Raw genomic sequence first — 26,819 nt, forward strand, 5'->3', positions numbered from 1 at the left:
CTATTATATTTCCCAAAGCCTCAACATTTGACTATGGTTTTGTTTTAGTTGTGGCTGATGTTCCTGGAACAAGAAACTTTTGACACATTAGAGGGAAATTAGAACATATACAAAACATCAATTCTGATTAATGATTGCATCCTAAAGTGGTCAAAGAGGTAGGTTATAAAGGAGCGTCTTAAAGGAGGAGAGAGGTGGAGAGGCAGAGAGGTTTAAAGAGGGAATTCCAGAGCTTAGGGCACAGCCTCCAAGGGTGGGGTGAAGGAAGTGGGGCATGTACAAGAGGCCAGAGTTGAAGGATCGCTGAGTTCTTGGAGGGTTGTGGGGCTCAAGGAGGTTACAGAGATAAGGAGGGGCAAGGCTATGGAGGGATTTGAACATGGATGAGAATTTTAAAATCGAGGTAAAGCTTCGTTTGCACCAACTCAGTACAAAGTACATTACAAAGTTGCAACACTGCCACACCTCTGTGGTTGAGTATGATCTTGGCTCAAACAAAGCCAAAAACATTTTACATAGTACATCGCAACTTATAAGTTGCACATCAGATGTAGACATCTGCATACTGAACTTCAATTAGCTAAATTCCAACCTAGATCCCAAGATGAAAAAATAAATCACACCATCAAATCCCCCAAAAGAATAAAATTATAAAACGGTTTCCATACATTGCATTTTCACTCATGTGCGTACAAGATTTTATTTTCAGGTATATAATTTATAACTTAAGTCTGTTCAAAATAATTTTCTCCACCTTTCTGCTTTTGTGGTTTCTGTATTAATATAATAGGGCATCCCTCTGGTCTCTCACTCACTCAAATTCATTGGCCCCAATATTTACGGGGAGGCAGGGCCCTTACAGCTGGGAAACCCGGAGATACAGGTAAAGCAGATGTCCTGCCGAATTTAACAGCAGGGCCTCATTTGAATTATTTTTTTCCGTTTCCCAGCAGCAGCCAGCCAGATCGAAGGGCCGGTGGGGGGGGGGGGGGGGGCGGATTTGAACAGATCGTGGGAGAGATCGCGGAGGTGGGGGAGGGAAGAGGTCGATCGTGGGGAGGGAGGTCGATCACGGGAATAAAAGTAGGTTTGTTTGAGGGGCCGGGGAAGAAACCCTGCTCCTCCAGGCCCACAAGCAGTGCTGTAAAGGCACATACTGATTGGATCTGGCCATTCTCACCTCCCATCAATTGCCAGGTTTCCTGAGCCCTGGGAAACCTGGCCCGCAGCAGTTAAATCTGAAAGTCAGGTAAAAATTTAAGGCACGGAGCCTCATTAGCATTTTTAAATGACTGACCCGTCTTTGGAGAGGTTAGTCACCCACATTCCAACTCAACACCGTTAAAACTGGAAGTGGCCGTGTTTGAGGCGGGCTCTGGATTTTTGAAATTTTATCACCTCCCACAACCCTCTCCCGCCCGTAGTAGGGGGTTAAAATCCCCCCCATTGCGGCCAGGTCACCAACTCCTATTTCTGTTCCTTCAGCTCTATTAATTTGAGTGAGTCAGAGACCAGAGGGATGCCCTATGTTAATGCTGAAACCACAAAAACAAAGAAACTTAACCACAATTTTCACAGACATTCTGTGCCTATGAAGCACTCTGTCCAATATAGCCCACCATTTTTCCCATAGCATGAGAGACTTTGAGCTCCAAGGGAAACTGGGAAGATGGTAGTGGCTGTTGGAGGCCAATCATCTCAGGCCCAGGGCATTGCTGCAGGAGTTCCTCAGGGCAGTGTCCTAGGCCCAACCATCTTCAGCTGCTTCATCAATGACCTTCCCTCCATCATAAGGTCAGAAATGGGGATGTTCGCTAATGATTGCACAGTGTTCAGTTCCATTCGCAACCCCTCAAATATTGAAGCAGTCCAAGCCTGCATGCAGCAACACCTGGACAACATCCAGGCTTGGGCTCATAAGTGGCAAGTAACATTCGCGCCAGATAAGTGCCAGGCAATGACCATCTCCAACAAGAGAGAGTCTAACCACCTCCCCTTGACAATCAACAGCATTACTATCGCTGAATCCCCCACCATCAACATCCTGGGGGTCACCATTGACCAGAGACTTAACTGGACCAACCATATAAATACTGTGGCTACAAGAGCAGGTCAGAGGCTGGGTATTCTGTGGCGAGTGACTCACCTCCTGACTCCCCAAAGCCTTTCCACCATCTACAAGGCACAAGTAAGGAGTGTGATGGAATACTCTCCACTTGCCTGGATGAGTGCAGCTCCAACAACACTCAAGAAGCTCGACACCATCCAGGACAAAGCAGCCCGCTTCATTGGCACCCCATCCACCACCCTAAACATTCACTCCCTTCACCACCGGCGCATAGTGGCTGCAGTGTGTACCATCCACAGGATGCACTGCAGCAACTCGCCAAGGCTTCTTCGACAGCACCTCCCAAACCCGCAACCTCTACCACCTAGAAGGACAAGAGCAGCAGGTACATGGGAACAACACCACCTGCAAGTTCCCCTCCAAGTCACACACCATCCCGACTTGGAAATATATCGCCATTCCTTCATCGTCGCTGGATCAAAATCCTGGAACTCCCTACCTAACAGCACTGTGGGAGAACCTTCACCACACGGACTGCAGCGGTTCAAGGCGGCGGCTCACCACCACCTTCTCAAGGGCAATTAGGGATGGGCAATAAATGCCGGCCTCGCCAGCGACGCCCACATCCCATGAACGAATAAAAAAAAAGCTCCAGCTCCTATAGCATCAAATAGCTCTGCTTTAAATGAACATAATGGGAATAGGAAAAGCCCAGAAAAATAAGTCATTGCTTTGCCATACTGGCAAGGAACAGGTCACATGCTACAGAAACATACGAGTCGTTTTTGTCCCAGACACCATGAGTTAACCAATGTATACCCACACTGCAGCTACATTTCCTCATTTCTACTGAACACTTTTCAAAATCCTGTAAACATGGGACAATAACTACAGTATAACCATGTACAGGTACATTAGACCAACTAATAATCACCAAGATTAAATAATCTCTGGAAACTTCAAACGTTATAATCAAATAGGCTCTACAATGGGGTCACATATTCGGTTCGTGGTCTGCAAGTTAATCTTAGCTAAGATAGTGGCAAAGACACTACGACTAGCCTCACCAATCCCAAACTAGAAAACAGAAAATACTGAAACACTCAGCAGGTCAGTTAGCATCTGAGAACAGATGAGTTAACGTTTCAGGTGTAGATCTTTCTTCAGAACTGTAGAAATTACAAATGTACAGCATTTAAAAAGGGATTAGAACAAAGTGAAAGGGGAGGAAAAACACACACCCGCAAAGACAAATATGGGAGAGAAACAGAATGTAAAGTGGGAATGGAAAACAGGAGATGGTTAATTGGAAGTGATATTAACATGAGACAATAGGAGTCATAACAAGTGAAACTAAAGACATTTACGAGACATTGTGATCTTGTCAATAGCTGAGGGAGTTGGGTGGGGGGGGGGGGTGGGTGAAGCAGGTTGAAACAGAAGCAGGCTCCAGTCACCCAGGAGGCTAAGAAAAAGAAAAAAAGCAGGTCAACACCAAGGGTGCAGACCAACCCCCCCCTCCCCCACAGCACAGTATTCCAATTGTGGGGCCCCATTCCGAGTACCAACTCGTTCTCCTCCTCCCTCCAACCAAAATACACTGACACTCATCCCACAGTGGCGGGGAATCCTCGAGAAATAAGGAGCACATTTCAGAAGTTCTGGTATGAAAGGTGACATCATCAGATACGACAGGGACAGAGAAACTGGGAAAAGTGATTGTTGTCCTTACAGGGAGCAGGGTGGGAAGAAATATAGTCACGGTAGTGGTGGCAGTCAGTGGGCTTGTAATTGATGTCAGTTGAAAGCCCATTCCCAGAGACAGAAAGAAGTCAGGAAGAGAAGTCAGTCAGGAAGAGAAGTCAGTCAGGAAGAGAAGTCAGTCAGGAAGAGAAGTCAGTCAGGAAGAGAAGTCAGTCAGGAAGAGAAGTGCCATTTCCACATTCACCTGAGGAAGGAGGAAGCCTCCAAAAGCTTGTGAATTTCAAATAAAATTGCTGGACTATAACTTGGTGTTGTAAAATTGTTTACAAAGGAAGAGAAGTGTCAGAGAAGGACCATAAAAGGTAAGGGATGGGTGGAAATTTGAAGCATAATTAAGGACATTCTCCAGATCAGGGCAGGAAACAGCGCAGAGAAAATAAAGAGCAGGGAAGGGACCCGTGTAAGACTGTTCAATGTACCCTACAAAGACAGGTATAACTGAGAACCCACGTATGTTCCCATAGTAACACATTTATCTGGAGGAAGTGAGTGGAGTTGAAGGAAAAGTTGTTGAACGAGAGAATAAGTTCCGCCAGGCGGAGAATGGTGGTGGAGGATGGGGACTGGTTGGGCCACTGTTCGAGGGAGAAGTGGAAGGTCCGCAAGCTGTCCTGATGAAAGATGTTGAGTACATCCATTGTGAAGAGGAGATGGTTAGGGCCAGAAACTGGAATTCATTAAAGGCAGAGGGTATCAGAAGAGTCACGGATGTAGGTGAGTAGGAACTTGATAGGAGGAAGAGTCAATTTAAGTGGAAATATGTTTGTTAAGACAAGAGCAGGCTGAAACTTGGTAAGATTCCTCCTCTTCCTGTAGCCTGCTAACACTGTTTCAACTCAAAGAAATGCTGCCTCGCAAAAATACAGCAAAAGCTGCCAGCAAACATACTGTACTCCATCAACTGTCACTACCTTCAGGAGAAAACGGTATGAATTAAAAGCGAAGAGGGAATGAAAAACAGTACTACATAGGAATCCCTTCACTTCAAAAATTCACTGCATGTAAGATCTCAGACATTTGAGGTGAATAAGATCTAGAGAAATGCAAGTCTCTTACCAAGATCAGTAGACACGAGGGATTGGCTAACAATACTTATATTGTTATAAAGAATACTCTGTAGCTGATTTATCCCCACACCTACCGTAACCGAACAAAAGGTCGTTCGTTTTTAATAGTGGGGTGGGGGGGGGGGGAAAAATCGATGTACATACTAGAAGAAAGCCACTGGAGCGTGTCACTCAATCCTTCGGCATCCTCCTTCAAAGACTCTCGGCTCCCACCGAACGTCAAATAACCGGGAGAAAACGATTCACCACCCTCAAATTGTGTTTCCCAAGTAGCTTTGGAATTAGTTGGAGTCAAAATCCTCCACATTTCAATAGGATCATGCATAAAAAATTCTAGTGCAAACATATTTAAAATTAATCTCGGAAAATTCTGCCGATAAAAGTAACTGCAAGTGGCCTCCGATTCCTTGCCTGATCAGTTCGACTAACACTGAACAAACATCCTAAATTATCAACACTTGCACACTTTTGCAGAGATTCCATCGTGTCATTAGAACTCAAAGCTGAATGTCGTTTTACAGCAGCCGGCCCTTGGCTCTGAAATAGACGAGAGTCCGTGCTCCTTCATTGGGAACACAGCGATCCCATGCGGCCGATCTAAACACGCACAGCACGACCTACCACGCCTATACATGTTACCAAACCAGAAACACGCAGTTCTGACTAGAGTGAAGCCATACAACAATACCAGTAGACCAGTATTATCCTTTGATTTCACATTCCTTACTGCTTCTGCGACAAAACAGACAGACATTATCGCTTTATAGGATCGTTATCACCAATACAAAACTACATCTTGGATCCTGACTAGAAACAGCTAACCGTAGGAGTAGATACGTTTCTTGGTCCATATTTCCACTAATATAACGAATGCTCTGAAAAATGAATCTAAAGACTAATACCTAGACCCTGAGTGTAGCTATATATATGTAAAAAAAAGGCCTTGTAGTACCTAATTTATACTAGTTTTAAAAATGGGGACCGCAACGGGTTCCAGGAGGTCATAACACCTACAGGTGTGTGGGAATGGAGTTGAGTGAGAGATGAGGAATTGCAGGAGGGTACAAGGAGAAATTTAACAGAGGTGTTAAAAATTATGAAGGGCTCTGATAAGAGTAAATAAGGAGAAACTTTCCACTGGCAGAAGGTTCAGTAACCAGAGGACACAAATTTGAAGAGCTCTTTCAAAGAGCCGGCACAGGCATGATAGGCCTGTATGATTCTATGTTTCTAAGTGTGAGCCATGTCTTTGATGCATTGTCTGACACTGTACCAAGGGACAGGGTAAGCTGTATTAGGGATGTGATGGTGGACTGAGTATTTAATCAACTCTTCAGGATTCAAATAGGTTGTTGTCCTCAATGTTGTGTTGCCATGGCTTAAATGATAATCCTTAGGGGTCTTGGGACAGGAGTCTCCAGCCCAATATACCACCCTCTCCTCATGATCCTCATCGAACAAAATCTGCTGCCTTGCACTTCATGTGGCAGATTCAGGTGAAATGTATAAATGAAGAGATCTAGGATTTGCTGTCTAAAGATCGGAATGCTTTAAACAGAAATAATGCGCTTTTTACACCATCATTGGAATTACACAAGTTCTATTCCAGCCTTCTTCATAATTCTGTTGCATTTCCAAAAAGAAAAAAAATGGAATTGTTAGGTTAATGTTAATTATTGTCTGTAAAACACTGCTGTAAATATAACATTTCTTTAGATAAGTAATGGAAGTCACAATATTATTACAGGGAATCAAGTCACAAGTGGCATCCTTTTCTAAGTTTTAGGATATAGAATGAAGGGGAGTTCAGCAATATTTCTTGGATTTGTATTTGCCTAAAGTAGCCAACTTTATTTTTTTTTAGTTAATTGAGGCCGTTCTCACCATAAGCACAAATGTTTGGGAGGGATAAGAAATTAAGACATTTTCTCCATCTCAAAATGTTTCCTTCTCCCCATGAGTAGATATCCCACTCCTGCTTTCACACAGGAAAGTTTTAAAAAAAGACACTGGTGTAGAAGTAACCTGTCAGGAATCAGAGAGATGAGGAGACTTTTTTTTTAAATACAGTGAGTTATGTTCTGAAATGCACTGCCTGAATGGGTTGTGGAAGCAGATTCAATAGTAACTTTCAAAAATGAACTGGATATATAATTGAAAAGGAGAAATTTGCAGGGCTACGGGGAAAGTCTAATTGGATAATTCGATGGGCCGAATGGCCTCCTTCTGTGCTGTAAGATTCTATGATTCTCAAGGCCAGCTTAGGGCGCATGCTGATTGTGTGGTGCAGCAGACACCAAAAGCTTTAGAAGTGCACTGATGAATTTTTCTAGAAACGAATTGAGGCAGGTCTCAACTTAGGAACAAAGCACAGATTGTCGGATGGAAGAAGGGATTGGAAAGTGAGGAAGACAAGTTTCTTTCATCATCATCGCCACCACTTCCCGCCCCCCTCCACGAGAAAGGTAAGAATCCTCTACTGGCCAATGTTCCTGCTCCATGTGCCTTCAGTAGATGCTCTAAGAGTTTATAATTAGAATACCCTGGCATATCTCACTTTTGTCAATTGCGTGAATAGCAAGAACTTTTCCTTTTGGCATGTTAAAGCTGGCCTAGTTGCAATGTATGTGCACATTTTTTAATTCCATCAATTAGTCTACAACAGACCCAGATGCCCAGATGTAACACGAGGAAAACCCAAGTAGAGGAGAGCTTTGGAAACCAAAGTCACCTCTTCCTCCCAAGCATGCTACACTTGCCACATCATTACCTCAAGTTACTCATACCATATCCCAAAATGTTATTTTCTAAAAGAAATCTATCAAATTTGCATTTGAATGAATCAATACTAACTGCTCCATAAGTTGACCATTCACTCACTGAAATATTGTTTCCACAGTAGAAAATGCTGGAAATACTCAACAAGTCAGGCAGCATTTGTGGAGAAAGAAACAGTTAAGATTTCAGTGACCTTTCGTCATAACTGGAAGAAGTTGAAGATTTAACAGTTTTTAAGCAAGTACAGAGCCAGGGAAAGAGGGGAAGGAAGGGGAGAGGAGGAAAGAACAAAAGGGAAGGTCTCTGATAGAATGGAGGACAGGAGTGATTAAAGGGTAACGGTCGACAGGTGTTTTTTTGACCGGAAGGCTGTTTCCAGTGGGGCTCCGCAGGGTTCAGTACTAGGTCCCTTGCTTTTTGTGGTATATATTAATGATTTAGACCTAAATGTAAGGGGCATGAGTACGAAGTTTGCAGATGATACAAAAACTGGCTTAGTGGTTGATAGTGAGGAGGAAAGCTGTAGACTGCAGGAAGATATCAATGGACTGGTCAGGTGGGCAGAAAAGTGGCAAATGGAATTCAATCTGGAGAAGTGTGAGGTAATGCATTTGGGGAGGGCAAACAAGGCAAGGGAATACACAATAAATAGGAGGATAAGGAGGTGTAGAGGAACAGAGGGACCTTGGAGTGCATGTCCACAGATCCCTGAAGGTAGCTGGACAAGTATATAACGTGGTTAAAAAGGCATACAGGATACTTTCCTTTATCAGCCGAGGCACATAATATAACAGCAGGGAGGTTATGCTAGAACTGTATAAAACATTGGTTAGGCCACAGCTTGAGTACTGCACACAGATCTGGTCACCACATTACAGGAAAGATGTGATTGCACTAGAGAGGGTATAGAGGAGATTTATGAGGATGTTGCCAGGGTTGGAGAATTTTAGCTATGAGAAAAGATTGGATAGGCTGGGGTTGTTTTCTTTGGAACAAAGGAGGCTGAGGGGAGATTTAATTGAGGTATATAAAATTATGACGGGACTAGATAGAATGGATAGGGAGGACCTATTTCCCTTAGCAGAGGGGTCAGTAACCAGGAGGCATAGATTTAAAGTAATTGGTAGAAGGATTAGAGAGGAGCTGAGGAGAAATGTTTTCATCCAGAGGGTGGTAGGGGTCTGGAACTCACTGCCTGAAAGAGTAGTAGAGGCAGAAACCCTCAAATCATTTAAAAAGTACTTGGATGTGCACTTGAAGTGCACATCCAAGTACAGGGCTACGGACCAAGTGCTGGAACGTGGGATTAAGCTGGATTGCTCTTTTTCAGCTACGATGGGCCGAATGGCCTCCTTCTGTGCTGTAACTTGCTATGATTCTATGAAATGACAAAAAGGATGATGGTGCAAGGCAAGGAGGGAGGTAATGGGACAAGAACAGAAGTTCTGCTCTTCTCTCCGACGGGATTTCCGTTTGTCTCTTTTACCTTGTTCACCAACGCAGATTGGGCGATCGCTTTGCTGAACACCTCCGCTCAGTCACAAGCGTGACCCTGACCTTCCGGTCGCTTGCCATTTTAATTCTCTGTCCCATTCCCACTCTGACCTCGGCTTCCTACATTGTTCCAATGAAGTTCAATGGAAGCTTGAGGAACAGCACCTTAACTTTCAATTAGGCACTTTACAACCTTCCGGACTCAACATTGATTTCAATAGCTTCAGATCATAACCACTGCTTCCATTTTTTCGGACAGCATATGGTGGTAATGGTTCTGCTATTACCATTTACAGCTCCTCTAGACCCATCTTTTGTTTCTTTACTTGTTCCAGTACCATCCTCCTTGCTTTGCACGATCATTCCTTTTGTCATTTAATCACTCCTGCCTTCCATCCTATCAGAGACCTTCACTTTTGTTCTTTCAACACAGTCCATCACATAATCCTCCTTCGATGCTTACATTCCACCTCCCCACCCAGTGAAACTGCCCTAGCTCGGTTTCACTCTTACCTAGAAATGGCTTCGCTTCCCACCCCCAGACCATCACCTTCAGAGTCCCCCAACAATCTATCCTTGCCCCCCAGCCTCTTCCTCATTTACCTATTGATAATTGGCAACATCAGCCAAAGGCACAGTGCCAGCTTCCGCATGTATGCCAATGACACCCAACTCTACATCTCCACAACCGCTCAACCCCTGCACTACTTCTGTGCTGTCAAACTACTTATGCAACAGAGTCTTGGATGAACTATAACTTCCTTCAGCTAAAGGTCGAAGCCATCATCTTCAGCCCACACTCCAAACTCGAACCTCATCACCAATTCCATTCCCCTCCCTGTCCACTGTTTCAGGCTGAACCAGCCTGAGCATCCTACTCAACCCAAACTGAACTATCAACCTCACATCTTCTCTATCGCAAAGACCGCCTACTTCCATCCAAGCAAGGTTGTCTGCCTCTGTCTCTACCTCTGCCCATCTGCCTGAAACCCTGAAAAGACATCAAAAGAACATCCAAACAGCCAAGATGGTGAAAAGACCTGGGAATGGGTCTCTTCCACCCCATTTTCTTGGCAACTGGCTAACCAAAAAAAAGGCCAGAGTACGTTCGAATCATTTAAATCTTTATATATTTTTTAAAAATCTTAGAGGTGTATAATAGGTATGTACCTCTCAGTGATTACATCATCACATCAGATAGTGCTTTCACATTAGACATTGACATACATTTTGGCTGCTAGTGGAATGCATTATAGAGGGTTGTGTATTGCAATCAATCGTATATCTGCAATTCTATTTCTAATAGCTGAGCACTTAAAATTTGAATTGGTAAGTTGTCAATTAGTGGTTACGGGCATAATAAAAACATATAATGTAACTATTGGGGGATAAACATATGTCTACTTGCAAACCTTTGTAACACTGCAAATATTGCTTGCAGAACCGATCACTTCACAACCCTACCATGAATAATTTTCCATCATACAATTTCAATTTACATAAATGAAAAGATTTTGGCTGTCAAATCTGAGCCAAGACCATCTGCAGTTACTTACCAGACAAGTAAAAATTCTTGAGCTCTGCACGTCGGATTTCTTTCCTTTGAGTAGTTTTCCTTTTATTGTTTTGTGCAGTATTGTCCCCTTTTTTCAAGGAATTTTTTGAATTATCCATCAACTTTTCATGGTCAACCAAATATAGCGAAGGTACATTTAAGTTTTCTTTAGAATCATCTTGACTGGCTTGTATTTCTATTTTGGGCAACGGTTTTTCAGCATTGCAACATGAAGATTCCTCTTCCTTCTGCTTTAGTTGCTTTGTTTTTTTCTTCAGCCTTAAAATAAAAGATTTTTATGGATATTTGTTAGAAAGTCAAATACAAGTTGGATGTACAGAAGTTATAACATCAGACCACTTACAATAGGTATTGTTTTGCTTATTCATTTTATGTGAAGATTGAAATTATTTCAAATTGGAATTGGCATTATCATTATCTGGGAATTGCCATTATGTGGGAATGTGGCAGATGTATTAAGTAGCTTGAAGCAGCACCAGCTCAAGAAGAAAATCAAGGAGCAAGTCAGATGCAACCTCCTTATATGGAGATCGAACTTTTTTCTAAAAATGAGGAAAATAGTACCTATGGCAAGCAATAGGAACACAGGAAGTTATTCAGCCCCTACAGCCTGTTCCGCCATTCAATCAGATAATGGCTGATATGTATCGTAACTTCATTTATCTGCATTGGTTCCATATCCCTTAATACCTTTGCTTAACAAAAAATTTTTAATCTCAGTTTTGAAATTTTCAATTTACCTAGCCTCAACAACTTTTTGGGGGAGACAGAGTTCCAGATTTCCACTACCCTTTGTGCTTTCTGGCATCACCCCTGAATGGCCTGGCTCTAATTTTAAGGTTATGCCCTTTTATTTTGGAAATAGTTTCTCTCTATCTATCCTATCAAATCCTTTAATAATCTTAAACACCTCAATTGTATCATCCCTTAATCTTCTATACTCGAGAAATTAAAAGTCTCGTCCGTGCAACTTGTTCTCATAGACCGGGTATCATTCTGGTGAATCTGCGCTGCATCCCCTCCAAGGCCAATATATCCTTCCTGAGGTGCGGTGCCCACAATTGGACACAGTACTCCAGACGTGGTCTAACCAGAGCTTTATAGAACTATAGCATAACTTCCATCCCTTGGTATTCCAGCCCCCTTGAGATGAAGGCTAACATTTCATCAGCCTTTTTAATTATTTTTTGTACCTGTCCACTAGTTTTTAGTGATTTCTGCACATGCACCCCTAAATCTCCACTCCTCCGCAGTTCTTACCTTCTCACCATTTAGAAAATACTTTGATCTATCTTTCTTAGGTCCAAAGTGGATGACCTCATACTTCCCCACACTGAACTCCATCTACCACTGCTTTGCTCACTCACTTAATCTAACAATATCTCTTTGCAACTTTCTGCTCCCATCTACACTACTTGCTATGCTACCTAACTTAGTGTCGTCAGTAAACTTGGGTATACAGCTCACTATTCCTCCATCTAAGTCATTAATAAATATAGTTAAAAGCTGAGGCCCCAGTAAATATCCCTGGTGATCACCACTAGTCACATCCTGCCAATTGGAGTACATACCCATTATCTCTACTCTCTGTCTCCTACCTCCTAACCAATTCCCTATCCATGTCAAAAGGTTGCCTCCAAATCCATGTGCTTACATTTTTGCTAACAGTCTCTTGAATGGAACCTCATCGACTGCCTTCTGGAAGTCTATATAAATAACACCCATAAACACTCCCTTACCTACCACGTTAGTGACCTCTTCAAAATATTCAACTAGGTTAGTTGGACATGACTTATCCTTTATAAATCCATGCTGGCTCTCTCTGATCAGTTCATATTTGTTCAAGTGCTCAGTTACTCTGTCCCTAATAACAGGTTCTAGTAACTTCCCCACAACAGATTAATAGGTCTATAATTTCCTGGTTTATCTCACCCACACTTAAATAATGGAGTGACATTAGCATCTTTCCAATCCAAGGGGACAATTCCTGAATCAAGAGAGTTTTGGAAGGACTAAAGCATCTACAATTTCCTCACCTACTTCGTTTAATACCCTGGAGTGGAAACCAACAGGTCCCAGAGATTTGTCTATCTTCAGCCTCATTATTTTCTCCATTACCATTTTTTACACTTAAATTAAATCTAGTAAATTCCTCCCCTTGATTTAATTTTAGTTTTCTTCGTATCCCTGGTACTTTATTCCCTTCCTCTACCCTGAAGACTAATACAAATTATCTATTTAGCAAGTCTGCCATTTCCTAACTTTCAATTACAGTATCAAACCCTCTTTCATACATATATATATATAAAAAAATCATGCTACCATTAAGGGATGCAGAACACCCAGCCAGCAGCAAGTTTTTCTGATCACTCCGGATTGATTTCAGGTCAGTATGAAAGCACAGTTTTATGGCGTCCAATGGAATTTGCTCTAGGAAGCACAAGGGCACTCCTAGGGGAAGAAGAGAACGGTTGGGGACTTCACTCCTGATCATTATTGTGTGAAAACTGCTGGAAGAGTGTCTGCGCAAAGTTTTAGGTGAGGACTGGATCTGGTTTAGCTGTGATGACCTTCCCTTCCCCACAGCCAACGCTCAATGATTATAATAATGGACACAGGAAAAGTGCCAGAGGATACCTGGCACCTGTGGAACCATACCACAAGAGGCAGTCAACACCTTCAGGAGAGAAAGTTTAAAAGAAAGAAAACTTGAAGAATAAGAGAAAACATAAAAGGAAATAAAGAGGTCATTATGACATTCTACTCCAGTGATATCGTCACTCACATCATCAGTACAGCAGAACTAGTTTTCACAAAGGAGAAATACAAAAGAAAATAGTAAATTATGAAAATACTGGAAATGCACAGCAGATTGATGAGCATTCAAGAAAGATGTGTGAATGTTTCCGGTGTGATCTTTCATCAAAACTGTTCTATTTGGCCCTGACGTTAGATTTCTACCCCATATCCAGTTTGTTGCCCTTTTGTCTCTTGCCTCATCCCTTCTACAGCTGAAATACTCATCCATACTTTCATAACTATTGAAGATCAACTCCTCAAATGTTCTCCTCACCGGGAACTCACCTGCACCATTCACCTTTCTAAAACTCCATGGCCAGAGTCTTCTGTCACACAAAACCCAGCACATCCATCAGTCCCATCCTTACCCAGCTCTACTGGCTCCCTGTACCCCAGTGGATTGACTCATTTTCAAATCTCCACAATATGGCCCCACCCTATTTGAGCCATCTTCTCCAGCTACACTCTCCATTCCTCCAACTCTGGCTTCACACACAATGAATGACTGAACTGCAATGACTAGTGCACACAGCAAGATCCCATGAGAGATAAATGACCCAAATGATCTGTTTCTTTTTCCCAAAATAAAATTGAGGGGAGGGTCAGGACATTCAGAACTCCCTTCTCTTCTTTGAATAATGGCCTGGGATCTTTAACACCCACTTGAAGCACAAGAACAGACAAACACCATCTGAGTTTAGAATCACAGAAAGGTTACAGTACGGAAGGCGGCCATTTGGCCCATCGAGTCCGTGATGGCTCTATATGCAAGAGCAATCCAGCTAGTCACACTCACCCACCCTATCCCCATAGCCCTGCAAATTTTTTCCTCTCAAGTACTTATCCAGTTCCCTTTTGAAAGCCACGATTGAATCTGCCTCAACCACCCCCCCAGCCATGCATTCCAGATCCTAACCACTCACTGTGTAAAAAAGCTTTTCCTCATGTCACCTTTGGTTCTTTTGCCAATCACCTTAAATCTATGTCCTCTGGTTCTTGACCTTTTCCCCACGGGAACAGTTTCTCTCCATCTATTCTGTCTAGACCCTTCATGATTTTAGATACCTCTATCAAATCTCCACTCAATCTTCTCTGTTCCAAGGAGAACAACCCCAGCTTCTCCAGTCTATCCACGTAACTGAAGTCCCTCATCCCTGGAATCATTCTAGTAAATCTTTTCTGCACCCTCTCTAAGGCCTTCACATCTTTCCTGGAGTGCGGTGCCCAGAACTGGATATGTCATCTAAACCTCCAACAACACAGCACTCTCTCAGTGCTACGCTGGAGAGTCACCCAATGTTCTCAAGTCCTGGAGTGGGGCTTCAACCCAGAATTTTCTAACTAAGCGAGAATGCTACCAACTGAGCCAAATTCATACTTATATTTATACAGTGCCATTCACTTTAGTGCAACAGTTCTGCATTTCCATCATTTTTTGTTCCATTTCACCAAGGAAAGATTTATGTGCCTACTCCTAGGCTGCCTTAACTAGCAAAACACAGCAGCAGCAGGGTATGAAAGGCACAAGTGTACAGATCATGTGGCAATTCAGAGGAAGACACTTCTCCATAAATTAACTAGTTTAAAAAAAATAAAAATAAACCAAGTGAAGTAATTACATAAAAACTTTAAAGTAAATAAATAAAACAAGGTTAGATAGGGATGGCAGTGCAGGTGGTGTGCCGTAATTGCAGCACGTGGGAGTTCGTAGAGAGCAGCGTGATTCCAGGCAACCTCATCTGCAGTAAGTGTCTGCAACTCGAGGAACCTCCGCTCAGAATTGTTGAGCTGGAGCCCGGGGTGAAGATATTGCGATGCATCAGGGAGGGGGAAGAGTTACCTGGACACTTTGACCCAGGAAGAAGTCACACCCCTGGATTAGGTAGTGGTTTAGATTTGGTTAGTGGTTAGGCACAGGAGGACGTGACTGCGAGTCAGGCAGGTAAGGGGACCCCAGATGCAGTGATGGAGGGGCCTCAGCCTTTGTCCAACAAGTACAAGGTACTTGCTATCTATGTGGATGAGAATAAAGACTACAGGAACGATGGGCAAATTGACCACGGCACCATGGTACAGGAGACCATTCAAGTGGAGGGAGTGAAAAGGAACGTGGTCGTGTTAGGGGATAGGATAGTCGGGGGATACATTCTGCTCTATGCAGCCGCGACCGGGAGTCCCAAAAGCTGTGTTACCTGCCCAGTGCCCGGGTTAAGGACATCTCGTCGCGACTAAAGAAGAACTTGAAGCAGGAGGGGGAGGATTCAGTTGTCGCGGCCCAATTAGGAACTGACATTGGTAGATCTAGGAATGAAGTTCTGCTGAGGGAGTTTGAGGAGCTAGGGTCCAAATTAAAAAACAGAACCACAAAGGTAATAATCTCTGGATTACTATCTGAGCCATGCGCAAATTGTCGGAGGAACAATCAGATTAGATGGTTAAACGCTTGGCTGAAAGAGTGGTGTGTGAAGCAGGAGTTTCAATTCATTGGGCACTGGCACTAGTACTGGGGAAAGAGGGAACTGTTCCGATGGGATGGGCTCCACTTAAACTGGGCTGGGACCAGCGTCCTGGCGAATTGAATAACTAGGGCAGTAGATAGGGCTTTAAACTAATAAGAGGGGGGAACGGTTCAGATAAGGTAAATTTATAAGTCTAAAGAGAAAAGTCAAGGCTGTAAGGCAGAGTAGTGATTTGGGATAAAAACATCCAGCATGTATCAGGAAGGGACAAAGTGTTTAACAAAGGTACTTAAAGAAATAATTCATAATTCTCAATGAATATACATTTCCTTGAGGAATAAAAACTCCACGCGAAAAGTGATCCAACCATGGCTAACTAGAGAAGTTAAGGATAGTATTAGATTAAAAGAGGCTTACAATGTTGCCAAAAAGCAGAGTAAGCCTAAGGATTAGGAGGGTTTTAGAAATCAGCAAAGGATGACCAAGAGAAAAGTGAATGAGAAAGTAAACTAGCAAGAAATATAAAGAGATTGTAAGGGCTTCTACAAGTATGTAAAAAGGAAGAGATTAGCGAAAGTAAACGTGGGTCCCTTTAAGGCAGTGACAGGAGAAATTATAATGGGGAATAAGGAAATGGGAGAGATGTTAAACAAATATTTTGTTTCTGTCTTCACAGTAGAAGACACAAAAAACATACAATAGTGGGGAACCAAGGGTCTAATGAGAGTGACAAACTTAAAGTAATTAAGATTAGTAAAGAAAAAGTACTGGAGAAATTAATGGGACTAAAAGCTGAGAAATCCCCCGGACCTGATGGCCTACATTCTGGGGTTTTAAAAGAGGTGGCTGCAGAGATAGTGGATGCATTGGTTTTGATCTTCCAGAATTCCCTAGATTCTAGAACGGTCCCCATGAATTGGAAGGGAACAAATATAACCCCGCTATTCAAGAAAGGAGGGAAAGAGAAAACAGGGAACTATAAGCCAGTTAGCCTGACATCAGTAGTAGGGAAAATGCTAGAATCTATTACTAAGGATGTAGTAGCATGGCACTTAGAAAATCATAATATGATTAGGCAGAGTCAACACAGTTTCATGAAAGGGAAATTGTGTTTGACAAATCTATGAGAGTTTTTTGAGGATGTAACGAGCAGGGTAGATAAGGGGGAACCAGTGGATGTAGTATATTTGGATTTAAAGTACTTTACAGCCAAAGAATTGCTTCCTTGAACTGCAATCACTTGTTTTGTGGGCAAATGTGGCAGCCAATTTGCATGTAGCAGAGTCCTATAAGCAGCAAATGAGATGAACAAGATAAATGGCCAAATAATAGCTTTTCGGGAATTTTTTTTGAGGGAGGAATGTTGGCCAGAACATCAGGAGAACTCCCCATCTCTTCTTCAAAGAGTGCCACAGGTTCTTTTACGTCCACCTGAACAGGCAGCTAGAACTCGATTTAATGAATCATTTGAAAGACAGTACCTCCAAGAATGCAGCACTCCCTCAGTACTACACTAAAACGTCAGCCTAGGTTATGTCCTGAAGCGGGAGCTTGAATCCACAACCTTCTGACACAGGGGAGAGTGCTACCAACTGAGCCAAACAGACTCCAAATTGCAGCATTATTCTGTACAACAGTAACCTAACTAAACTTAAATAGTGGACTACACTGCTCATAAATTCTTGTTTGTTGACAATATATTCAGCTGAATTATATTTCTGCAAACAAACACTGCATAATTGTGTAGTCCTGTGTGGATTTAAACTGAAGAATTACTGCTGGTTCTACATCACAATAAACTGCATGTTCAGTTCCTCCACTAGTTGCTGACTCGTGTTCCATGTTACAATGGGCCACTCAATTTTGAACTTAATTGTTTAGATTCAACATCTTCAGCTGTGAAGATCCCGGTCACATCACCAACTGGCCGTGCTGTCACAGGGTATCAGTTCCCCTCTTATAAAGCTACCCTGTGAGATTTTCTTTTTCAAACCTTATTTGAGGTGAAGTGGTCCTAAAATAGTCACTCATTTTCTATAGAAAGTCATTACCCATGTTACATTCCAGAGATTTCACCCATGCTAAAGAACATGGGTGACCACTATTCAACACTTCCCAATACCAATTATCTCTCCAGTAACCAACACAAATCATAACAACATTATGAGAGTTCACCTATTCACAATAGATTAAATGACATCTACTCCATTTTACACATGCACACACACACACAGAAATCTCCAATATTTTAGATCCAAACTGGAGATTTTGGCTTAGACACACACAAGTGTCAAAAAAACTACAGCGACATATGCTATTTCTGACATCAGTGCCGCCTCCTGTGGAGCTGTACAGCAGAGACAAAAACATCAGGGACATTCAAATGCCACTTCACACTGTTCTGTAAAGCATTCTGACATGTCTCTATATATGTAATGAAAGCAACAGCAAATGTTAAATTATTGTTGTTGGCTATGATAAATGGGAGAGCTAGTCTACTAGAGGATGAGCTTCAATGAATTGAATCTAGTATCTGCTACTGCACAAACTGGCTACAGTTACCTACTTAGTTTTCCAGAATGGAATGACTTAGAACTGATGTGTCTAACAACTCGCATTCCTAGCTCTGGCAATTTCAATTCGCTCTTGCTCTCAGCAGAGTCAAATATATGAGTGAACTGAGTGCTATTAATGAAAAGCACTTGCCTCCAAATAATCCCCTAGAGGAAACGATTGGTATTGCAGCTGGCTCTCAACTGGCTTACATGAACCTTCCCCTTCCAGCAGTGCTCCTCTGCTCCACCAGTCAGGAGATTCAACACTGTGGGACCAAACCTGAGGAAGACAGGAGTATCTCTTCTCCCTCCAGCACCCACACCCACCCCCAAACAAGAGCAGCAACTCTAGCATCTGTTCCCACCAAATTCCAAAATTAAGCTGCTACCTCTTTTTTTTTAAAAAAGGATCTCTTTCCCCCTCTTGCCTCTATCTCAGAAAGAGGAAAAATACAGAAGAGTAAGAAAGGGTAGAAAGGGAGGAAGGAGAGAAAGAAAAAATAATTTGCTGGCTAGTATTCTCAGGATTTCAGTCATATGAAGGGCAAGACTCCAGGACAATTGAAAGGCACCAAACCTTTGAAAAACATGGTACACGGTTTACAAATAGGACATGTGACAAGAGTACCAGCTGATCGATGCTTTCTTACATTGGAAAATAGACCACAAACCTATTTTATTGAAGGCGTTTAGTGAGGTATTAAAAAAAAGCCTTGCTGTGCTCAAGCGTTTGCTTCACATAAGAAATATTCAGGTATATGTTACGACAGAAGGTGGGAAGTGAAGAAAGGTTCCATGTGACAAATCTGCATTCCAAAGTAGGAAATGTTTTTGATTCCATATTTTTTTTTACACCCGATTGCTGTAGAGGCCTCAGAGGTGTTAGGGGCTAAAATGTAGTAATAGCATCAGCTCTGGCTCCCATTTCAGTCAGTGGCTTTGGGTGGCCAGGTTACTGGAAAATTACTCAGTATCATCAGAGAGAAGCACTCATTCTTCCTCCCGCCCACCAATCCTGTTGTCTGGTGGAAATTGAATGGTCCACGAACTCAAGAAATACAAATGAGATTTGGAATTGACATACTATTTAGTGATGACTCTTTTTCAAAAATGATTTAATTATTCATTTCCTATTCAGTAATTGTGACACATGGCCCTGGCCTACTGCTCCAAAAGGATTCATGCCCCTGCCATACACCCTCTGCAACCAACAACATAGCAGACCTGCTCCCACTTCTACATTGCTCAAAACCAGCCAGCCAAGATATTCCTCCAACTTCTCTCATGAGGCCATGCCTCAGTGCTTTGCTACAACACAGCTGAGGTCTGTAACTTAGTGTCAGAGGAATACAGGTTTGAAACACTTGGCACCATATACTGCCGGTGAACAGTTACCAATCATCTACTTTTAGAGTGAACACTGGTGTTTCTGGCCCCTGTTCACTTTAGTTGCATGGTGTCCCAAATGCTGGCTTATTCCTGGGTATTTTAAATTGCCCCAAATACATCAGGGGTTGTCACTTCTGGGCATGTGCAACATTTCAGCACTCTCAGAAAAGGCGAGTCAGTATGTATTATGGGACAAGTTCAGTGAAAGCCAGAAAACCTATTTGCCTGGCCCCGCAAACAATGTAAACAGGAGTTTGGCAGGAACATAAATATTAAAAGTGGCATTCAATGCATGACTACACATCATTCAAATTGGACAGCGCTCACAGCAGCCAGGAAAAGGATGATTATAGTTTCTTAAAATGTATTATTTCTGGACAACCTTTGAGAAATCGCAACACATTTATCACACAAGTACAAGATTATTTCATGTTACTAAAAAGGATATTTTTAACAATTAAAGCTGGGTTTCTGATTTTACATTCACTTGCACTTAAGTTGGATCAAAATTTTATTCAAACATTCAAATTTGCCCTTTAACATTGATGGATAAAGAGAATTTTATATTAATAGAATTATTACAATTAAAGGCTAAGAGTGTTAAATAAATGAGAAAAAACAGGGCAAGAGAGAACTTCATTGCCAAATGAAAATTAGTTAAACAAAGGTTGACTCTATACATTTGTATATGTTTCTGTATATTTCTTGGCTTTGTGCTGCAATCTTAACAACTTAAAGTTTGACAGTGACTAAAGTGTGGGTCATTTTGTGTTGTCTTAGTAACAGGAATCCAAAAGAGTTTGCTCTATCACTTTTTTTTGTGATATGCAGAAACCTATATTGCAAAATTCCTAATGAGGCTGTTTATTTAACAGTTCAATTTACAAGGTTCTCCATTGTAAAACATTAGATCAAAATAGTCTGTTCATTCCAGAAGAAAACAAAACAAATGTTTGTGGTCCATGGCAAATATGTAAGCTTTCAGATAGTACTGATAGTCGCCACCACTTACACCATCCCCGCTTATCTTGGACAGCCACCTATATAGGGCAAATGGTGCTGATCGTTTGACATTACCATAGGCTTCAATTACAAAAGTGCCATTTAAACCATATTGAGCACGCCGACTATTTTGGGCAATTTAAGCAGCTGTTTGCACCTCATTAAATTATGATTACCTATCATTACGTCCTTTCAGGCAGCCCCGCCGCCTTCACTCACCCCTATGGCCTTTAGCACTCCTGCGATTGTTGCTTACAAACATTTACCTGCTGCGATGGTGGAACTGACCAGACCGCTGAGTACTTCAACCCCGAACTTCAGAACTTCTTTAGCATAACGCATCCCGTGCCCTCACTTGGAGTAGTAGATATGCAGAGCAAACTTTTACTGAGTAATTATTACATTAATTAGCTACTTTAAAAAGTTTGGCAGATATTTGGTTATGAAAGAAATTTAGAGTTAGAAAGAAAGAAGAATGAAAGACTTGGTATTCATACAGCACCTTTTATATCCTCAGGACATCCCAAAGCAAGTTACAGCCAATGAAGTACTTTTGAAGTGTAGTCACTGTTGCAGTATAGGATACGAGGCAGCCAATTTGCACACAGCAAGGTACCACAAACAGCAATGTGCTAATGATCAGTTAATCAGTTTTAGTGATGTTGGTTGAGGGATAAATATTGGCTAGGACACCGGGAAGAACTCCCCTGCTCTTGCAAAATAGTGCCATGGGATCTTTTACATCCACCTGAGGGGCCAGACGGGGACTTGGTTTAACGTCTCATCCAAAAGACGTCACCTCTAACAGTGCAGCACTCCCTCAGTACTGCACTGGAGTGTCAGCCTAGATTTTGTGCTCAAGTATCTGGAGTGGGGCTCGAACCCACAGCCTTCTGACTCAGAGGCAAGAATGATACCACTGAGCCACGGCTGACACATATAAGACAAAGCATAGATGCAGATAATCAAATATTCTACCGAATTCAATGTATCCCTTACCAGAAAATGCATCAGTACTACAATGACAAGAGCCAGAAGATAACACAGTCCCAGGCCGCACTGCCTGCCACATCCAGGATCTCGGCAGTCAGGTTACACCGACCACTGTGTATAGCGGGCAAATTGCATTTGCATGAGTGCACCCACTATAAGCGGTGGGGACAGTATTCTTTTAAATTTATAATCTAACTGCTATATAAAAGGCTGATTGAATTATGTTAAGTAAAAAATGAACATTCTCGGGATGTGGGTATCACTGGCAAGGCCAGCATTTATTGCCCAACCCTAGTTGCCCTTAAGGTGGTGATGGACCTTCTTCGAACCGCTGCAGTCCATAGGGTGAAAGGACTCCCACAATGCTGTTGGGTATGGAGTTCCTGGATTTTGACCCAGTAACAATGAAAGAATGGCGATATATGTCTTGGAGAATATCTTGGTGATGGGTGTTCCCATGTTCCTGCTGCCTTTGTCTTTCTAGGTGGTGGAAGTTGTGGGTTTGGGCGGTGCTGTCAAAAAAGCCTCGGCAAGTTGTTGCAGTGCATCCTGTAGATAGTACACACAGCAACCAGGATACACCGGTGGTGGAGGGTGTGGATGTTCAGGCTAATGGATGAGGTGCAGACCAAGTGGACTACTGGCCTGGATGGTGTTGAGCTTCTTGAGTGTCATTGCAGCAGAACCCATTCAGGCAAGTGGAGCGTATTTCATCACACTCCTGACTTGTGCCTTGTAGGTGATAGAAAGGATTTGGGGAGTCAAGAGGTGAGCCACTCACCACAGAATACCAAGCCGCTGACCTGCTCTAGTAGCCACATTTATGTGGCTGCTTTTGTTGAGTTTCTGGTAATGGTGACCTCCCAAAATGTTGATAGTGGGGAACTTGGCAATGGTAATGCCATTGAATGTCAAGGGTTAGGCTCTCTTGTAGTGGAGATAGTCATTGTTTGGCACTTGTGTGGTGCGAATGTTACTTGCCACTTATCAGTCCAAGCCTGGATATTGTTCACCTTGCAGCACGAGAGCATGGATTGCTTCATTATCTGAAGAATTGCAAATGGAGCTGAACACTGTGCAATCATTAGCGAACAGCCCCAATTCTGACCTTATAATAGGGGGAAGGTCATTGATGAAGCAGCTGAAGATAGCTGCACCTAGGACGCTGAGGAACTCCTGCATGATGTCCTGGGACTGAGATGATTGGCCTCCAACAACCACAAGCATCTTTCTGTGCGTCAGATGTGACTCCAGACACTAGAGTTGTCCCCCTGATCCCCATTGACTTCCATGTTCCTTGGGCTCCTTGGTGCCAGACATGCTGCCTTGATGTCAAGGGCAGTCACTTTCACCTCCCCTCTGGAATTCAGCTCGTATCCATGGGTGTAATGAGATCTGGAGCAGAGTGGTCCTGGCAGAAACCCAAATGGAGCAGACAGTGAGCTTTGCCGGTCGCCATCTGCACATGGGTCTGGGAAACAGCCGATTCAGGAACCGTTTAAATCCTCAGTGGCTCACTCGTTGGCTCACATTCCCAGAATGTGTTTGTGTGGACAAGAGAGCAGCAGAGGGCTACATGCAGTGGCTTTTTGATTAGAGCTTGCTCTGTAAACCCGTTGGCTGCTCACAGCCCCTCTCCGTGGCTCGACACTAGAGAACTGGCGCAGTGCTGCGCTGATGCTCTGAAGCGATGCAAATGTTATTTTCTTCACAAAGGGAACATAGTGCCCCTAATATGAAGAAAACTTGCTATTTTCACCAAAATCTTCTCGAAGTACTGCTGCCTTTTCAGGACTGCTTTCTTCAGCTTCAAAGCATCAGTATAACAGTTTTGATTGCGAAAAGGGCATCGTTCAATCCAGCATGATGCCAAAGGTCTTACAAAGGAAACCCCCTGTCGCTCTCATGTCACACAGAAAACCACTTTCTGACTCGCAGCACAGGAAGGGGAATGCAAGCCTATCCTGTGCGCTCTCACTCATGTACACGAGCCAAGGTAGGGGGCTTGCAGCCCAGTCAGAAGCAAAAACAAACCAACAACGTGAAAGTGGGTGAGTCACTGAGGGTTTAATTGGTCCTTGAACCAGTTGCTTTCCTGGTTCCCATACAAATGTGCTGGAAAAGCTAATGTCTGCTTTAAAAGTTAACAGTTGGCAACCAAGCATACTCTAGTCCATTGTTTTCAATTTTCACAGAAAAACAAATTAAATTGCATGTGATCTCAAAATGCTACTAAGAAATTCAAAAAGTGAAGCAGTGGCAATGGTCATAGGCCTTTATTGAGGGCTGTCTGAGTTGTCAAGTTACTTTGGGGTCATGTTCACCTTTTTAAAATTGTTAGTCAGCTTTTCTGAGTTTTATAGGTTGGCACATATAGTAGTCCAATACACACCCCAATTACATTTGTTATTTGAATTATCCCTACCCTCCAAAACAGCAGGATGCAGCAATAACGGAAATAGTGACTTGCAGGGAAAGAAGAGACCGCTTCAACCCCCACCCCTGCCCCCAAAAATTTACACGTCACAGCAGAATCTCTCATCTTCACCTAGATGCTTCCCTTTTCTTTCATTCAGTCAATGATCTGTATCGACTTTTGTCTATTAAGAGCCCCTGAAAGAGTTGGGCAATTGAGTATGTGACAAATACCTTAATTTTGACAATTAAAAGAGACAACCAAATCCAAACAAGCAGTTAATCGAATAAGAAACTTAAAGCAGTCTTTGCACTGAGGACACCATCCAACATGTTGTGTGGCACTACCACCGTGCTAAATGGGATAGATTCAGAACAGACCTAGCAGCTCAAAACTGGGCATCCATGAGGCACTTTGGGCCATCAGCAGCAGCAGAACTGTATTCCAGCGCAATCTATAACCTCATGGCCCGCATGTTCCTCACTCTACTATTACCAACAAGCCAGGCGATCAACCCTGGTTCAATGAAGAGTGCAGAAGATCATGCCAGGAGCAGCACCAGGCATACCTAAAAATGAGGTGCCAACCTGGTGAAGCTACAACTCAGGACTACATGCATGCTAAACAGCGGAAGCAACATGCTATAGACAGAGCTAAGCGATTCCACAACCAACGGATCAGATCAAAGCTCTGCAGTCCTGCCACATCCAGTCGTGAATGGTGGTGGACAATTAAACAAATAACGGGAGGAGGAAGCTCTGTAAACATCCCCATCCTCAACGATGGCGGAGTCCAGCATGTGAGTGCAAAAGACAAGGCTGAAGCGTTTGCAACCATCTTCAGCCAGAAGTTCCAAGTGGATGATCCATCTCGGCCTCCTCCTGATATCCCCACCATCACAGAAGCCAGTCTTCAGCCAATTCGATTCACTCCACGTGATGTCGAGAAACGGCTGAGTGCACTGGATACAGCAACGGCTATGGGCCCCGACACCATCCCGGCTGTAGTGCTGAAGACATGTGCTCCAGAACTAGCTGCGCCTCCAGCCAAGCTGTTCCAGTACAGCTACAACACTGGCATCTACCCGACAATGTGGAAAATTGCCCAGGTATGTCCTGTCCACAGAAAGCAGGACAAATCCAATCCGGCCAATTACCGCCCCATCAGTCTACTCTCCATCATCAGCAAAGTGATGGAAGGTGTCGTCGACAGTGCTATCAAGCGGCACTTACTCACCAATAACCTGCTCACCGATGCTCAGTTTGGGTTCCGCCACGACCACTCGGCTCCAGGCCTCATTACAGCCTTGGTCCAAACATGGACAAAAGAGCTGAATTCCAGAGGTGAGGTGAAAGTGACTGCCCTTGACATCAAGGCAGCATTTGACCGAGTGTGGCACCAAGGAGCCCTAGTAAAATTGAAATCAATGGGAATCAGGGGGAAAACTCTCCAGTGGCTGGAGTCATACCTAGCACAAAGGAAGATGGTAGTGGTTGTTGGAGGCCAATCATCTCAGCCCCAGGGCATTGCTGCAGGAGTTCCTCAAGGCAGTGTCCTAGGCCCAACCATCTTCAGCTGCTTCATCAATGACCTTCCCTCCATCATAAGGTCAGAAATGGGGATGTTCGCTGATGATTGCAGTGTTCAGTTCCATTCGCAACCCCTCAGATAATGAAGCAGTCCGAGCCCGCATGCAGCAAGACCTGGACAACATCCAGGCTTGGGCTCATAAGTGGCAAGTAACATTCGCGCCAGACAAGTGCCAGGCAATGACCATCTCCAACAAGAGAGTGTCTAACCACCTCCACTTGACGTTCAATGGCATTACCATTACCGAATCCCCCATTAACATCCTGGGGGTCACCATTGACCAGAAACTTAACTGGACCAGCCATATAAATACTGTAGCTACAAGAGCAGGTCAGAGGCTGGGTATTCTGCAGCAAGTGACTCACCTCCCGACTCTCCAAAACCTTTCCACCATCTACAAGGCACAAGTCAGGAGTGTGATAGAATACTCTCCACTTGCCTGGATGAGTGCAGCTCCAACAACACTCAAAAAGCTCGACACCATCCAGGACAAAGCAGCCCGCTTGATTGGCACCCCATCCACCACCCTAAACATTCACTCCCTTCACCACCGGCGCACAATGGCTGCAGTGTGTACCATCAACAGGATGCACTGCAGCAACTCGCCAAGGCTTCTTCGACAGCACCTCCCAAACCCACGACCTCTACCACCTAAGAAGGACAAGAGCAGCAGGTGCATGGGAACAACACCACCTGCACGTTCCCCTCCAAGTCACACACCATCCCGACTTGGAAATATATCGCCGTTCCTTCATCATCGCTGGGTCAAAATCCTGGAACTCCCTTCCTAACAGCACTGTGGGAGAACCTTCACCAGACAGACTGCAGCGGTTCAAGAAGGCGGCTCACCCCCACCTTATCAAGGGCAA

At 43.4% G+C, this 26,819-nt stretch overlaps 1 protein-coding gene across 4 annotated transcripts in view; it reads right to left on the reverse strand.

The window, feature by feature from the left end:
* LOC137321847 (nuclear receptor coactivator 7-like) overlaps positions 1-26,819 on the reverse strand; it is a 116,730-nt gene that overhangs the window by 45,089 nt on the left and 44,822 nt on the right. For all 4 annotated transcript variants that reach the window (XM_067984583.1, XM_067984584.1, XM_067984582.1 and 1 more), the window contains one exon: positions 10,728-11,005. In XM_067984583.1, coding sequence (XP_067840684.1) covers positions 10,728-11,005 — 278 coding nt within the window. The remainder of the gene's footprint in view (positions 1-10,727; positions 11,006-26,819) is intronic.

Source organism: Heptranchias perlo, chromosome 5 (genome assembly GCF_035084215.1).
Source record: "Heptranchias perlo isolate sHepPer1 chromosome 5, sHepPer1.hap1, whole genome shotgun sequence".
In the NCBI taxonomy this organism is placed as follows: Eukaryota; Metazoa; Chordata; class Chondrichthyes; order Hexanchiformes; family Hexanchidae; genus Heptranchias; species Heptranchias perlo.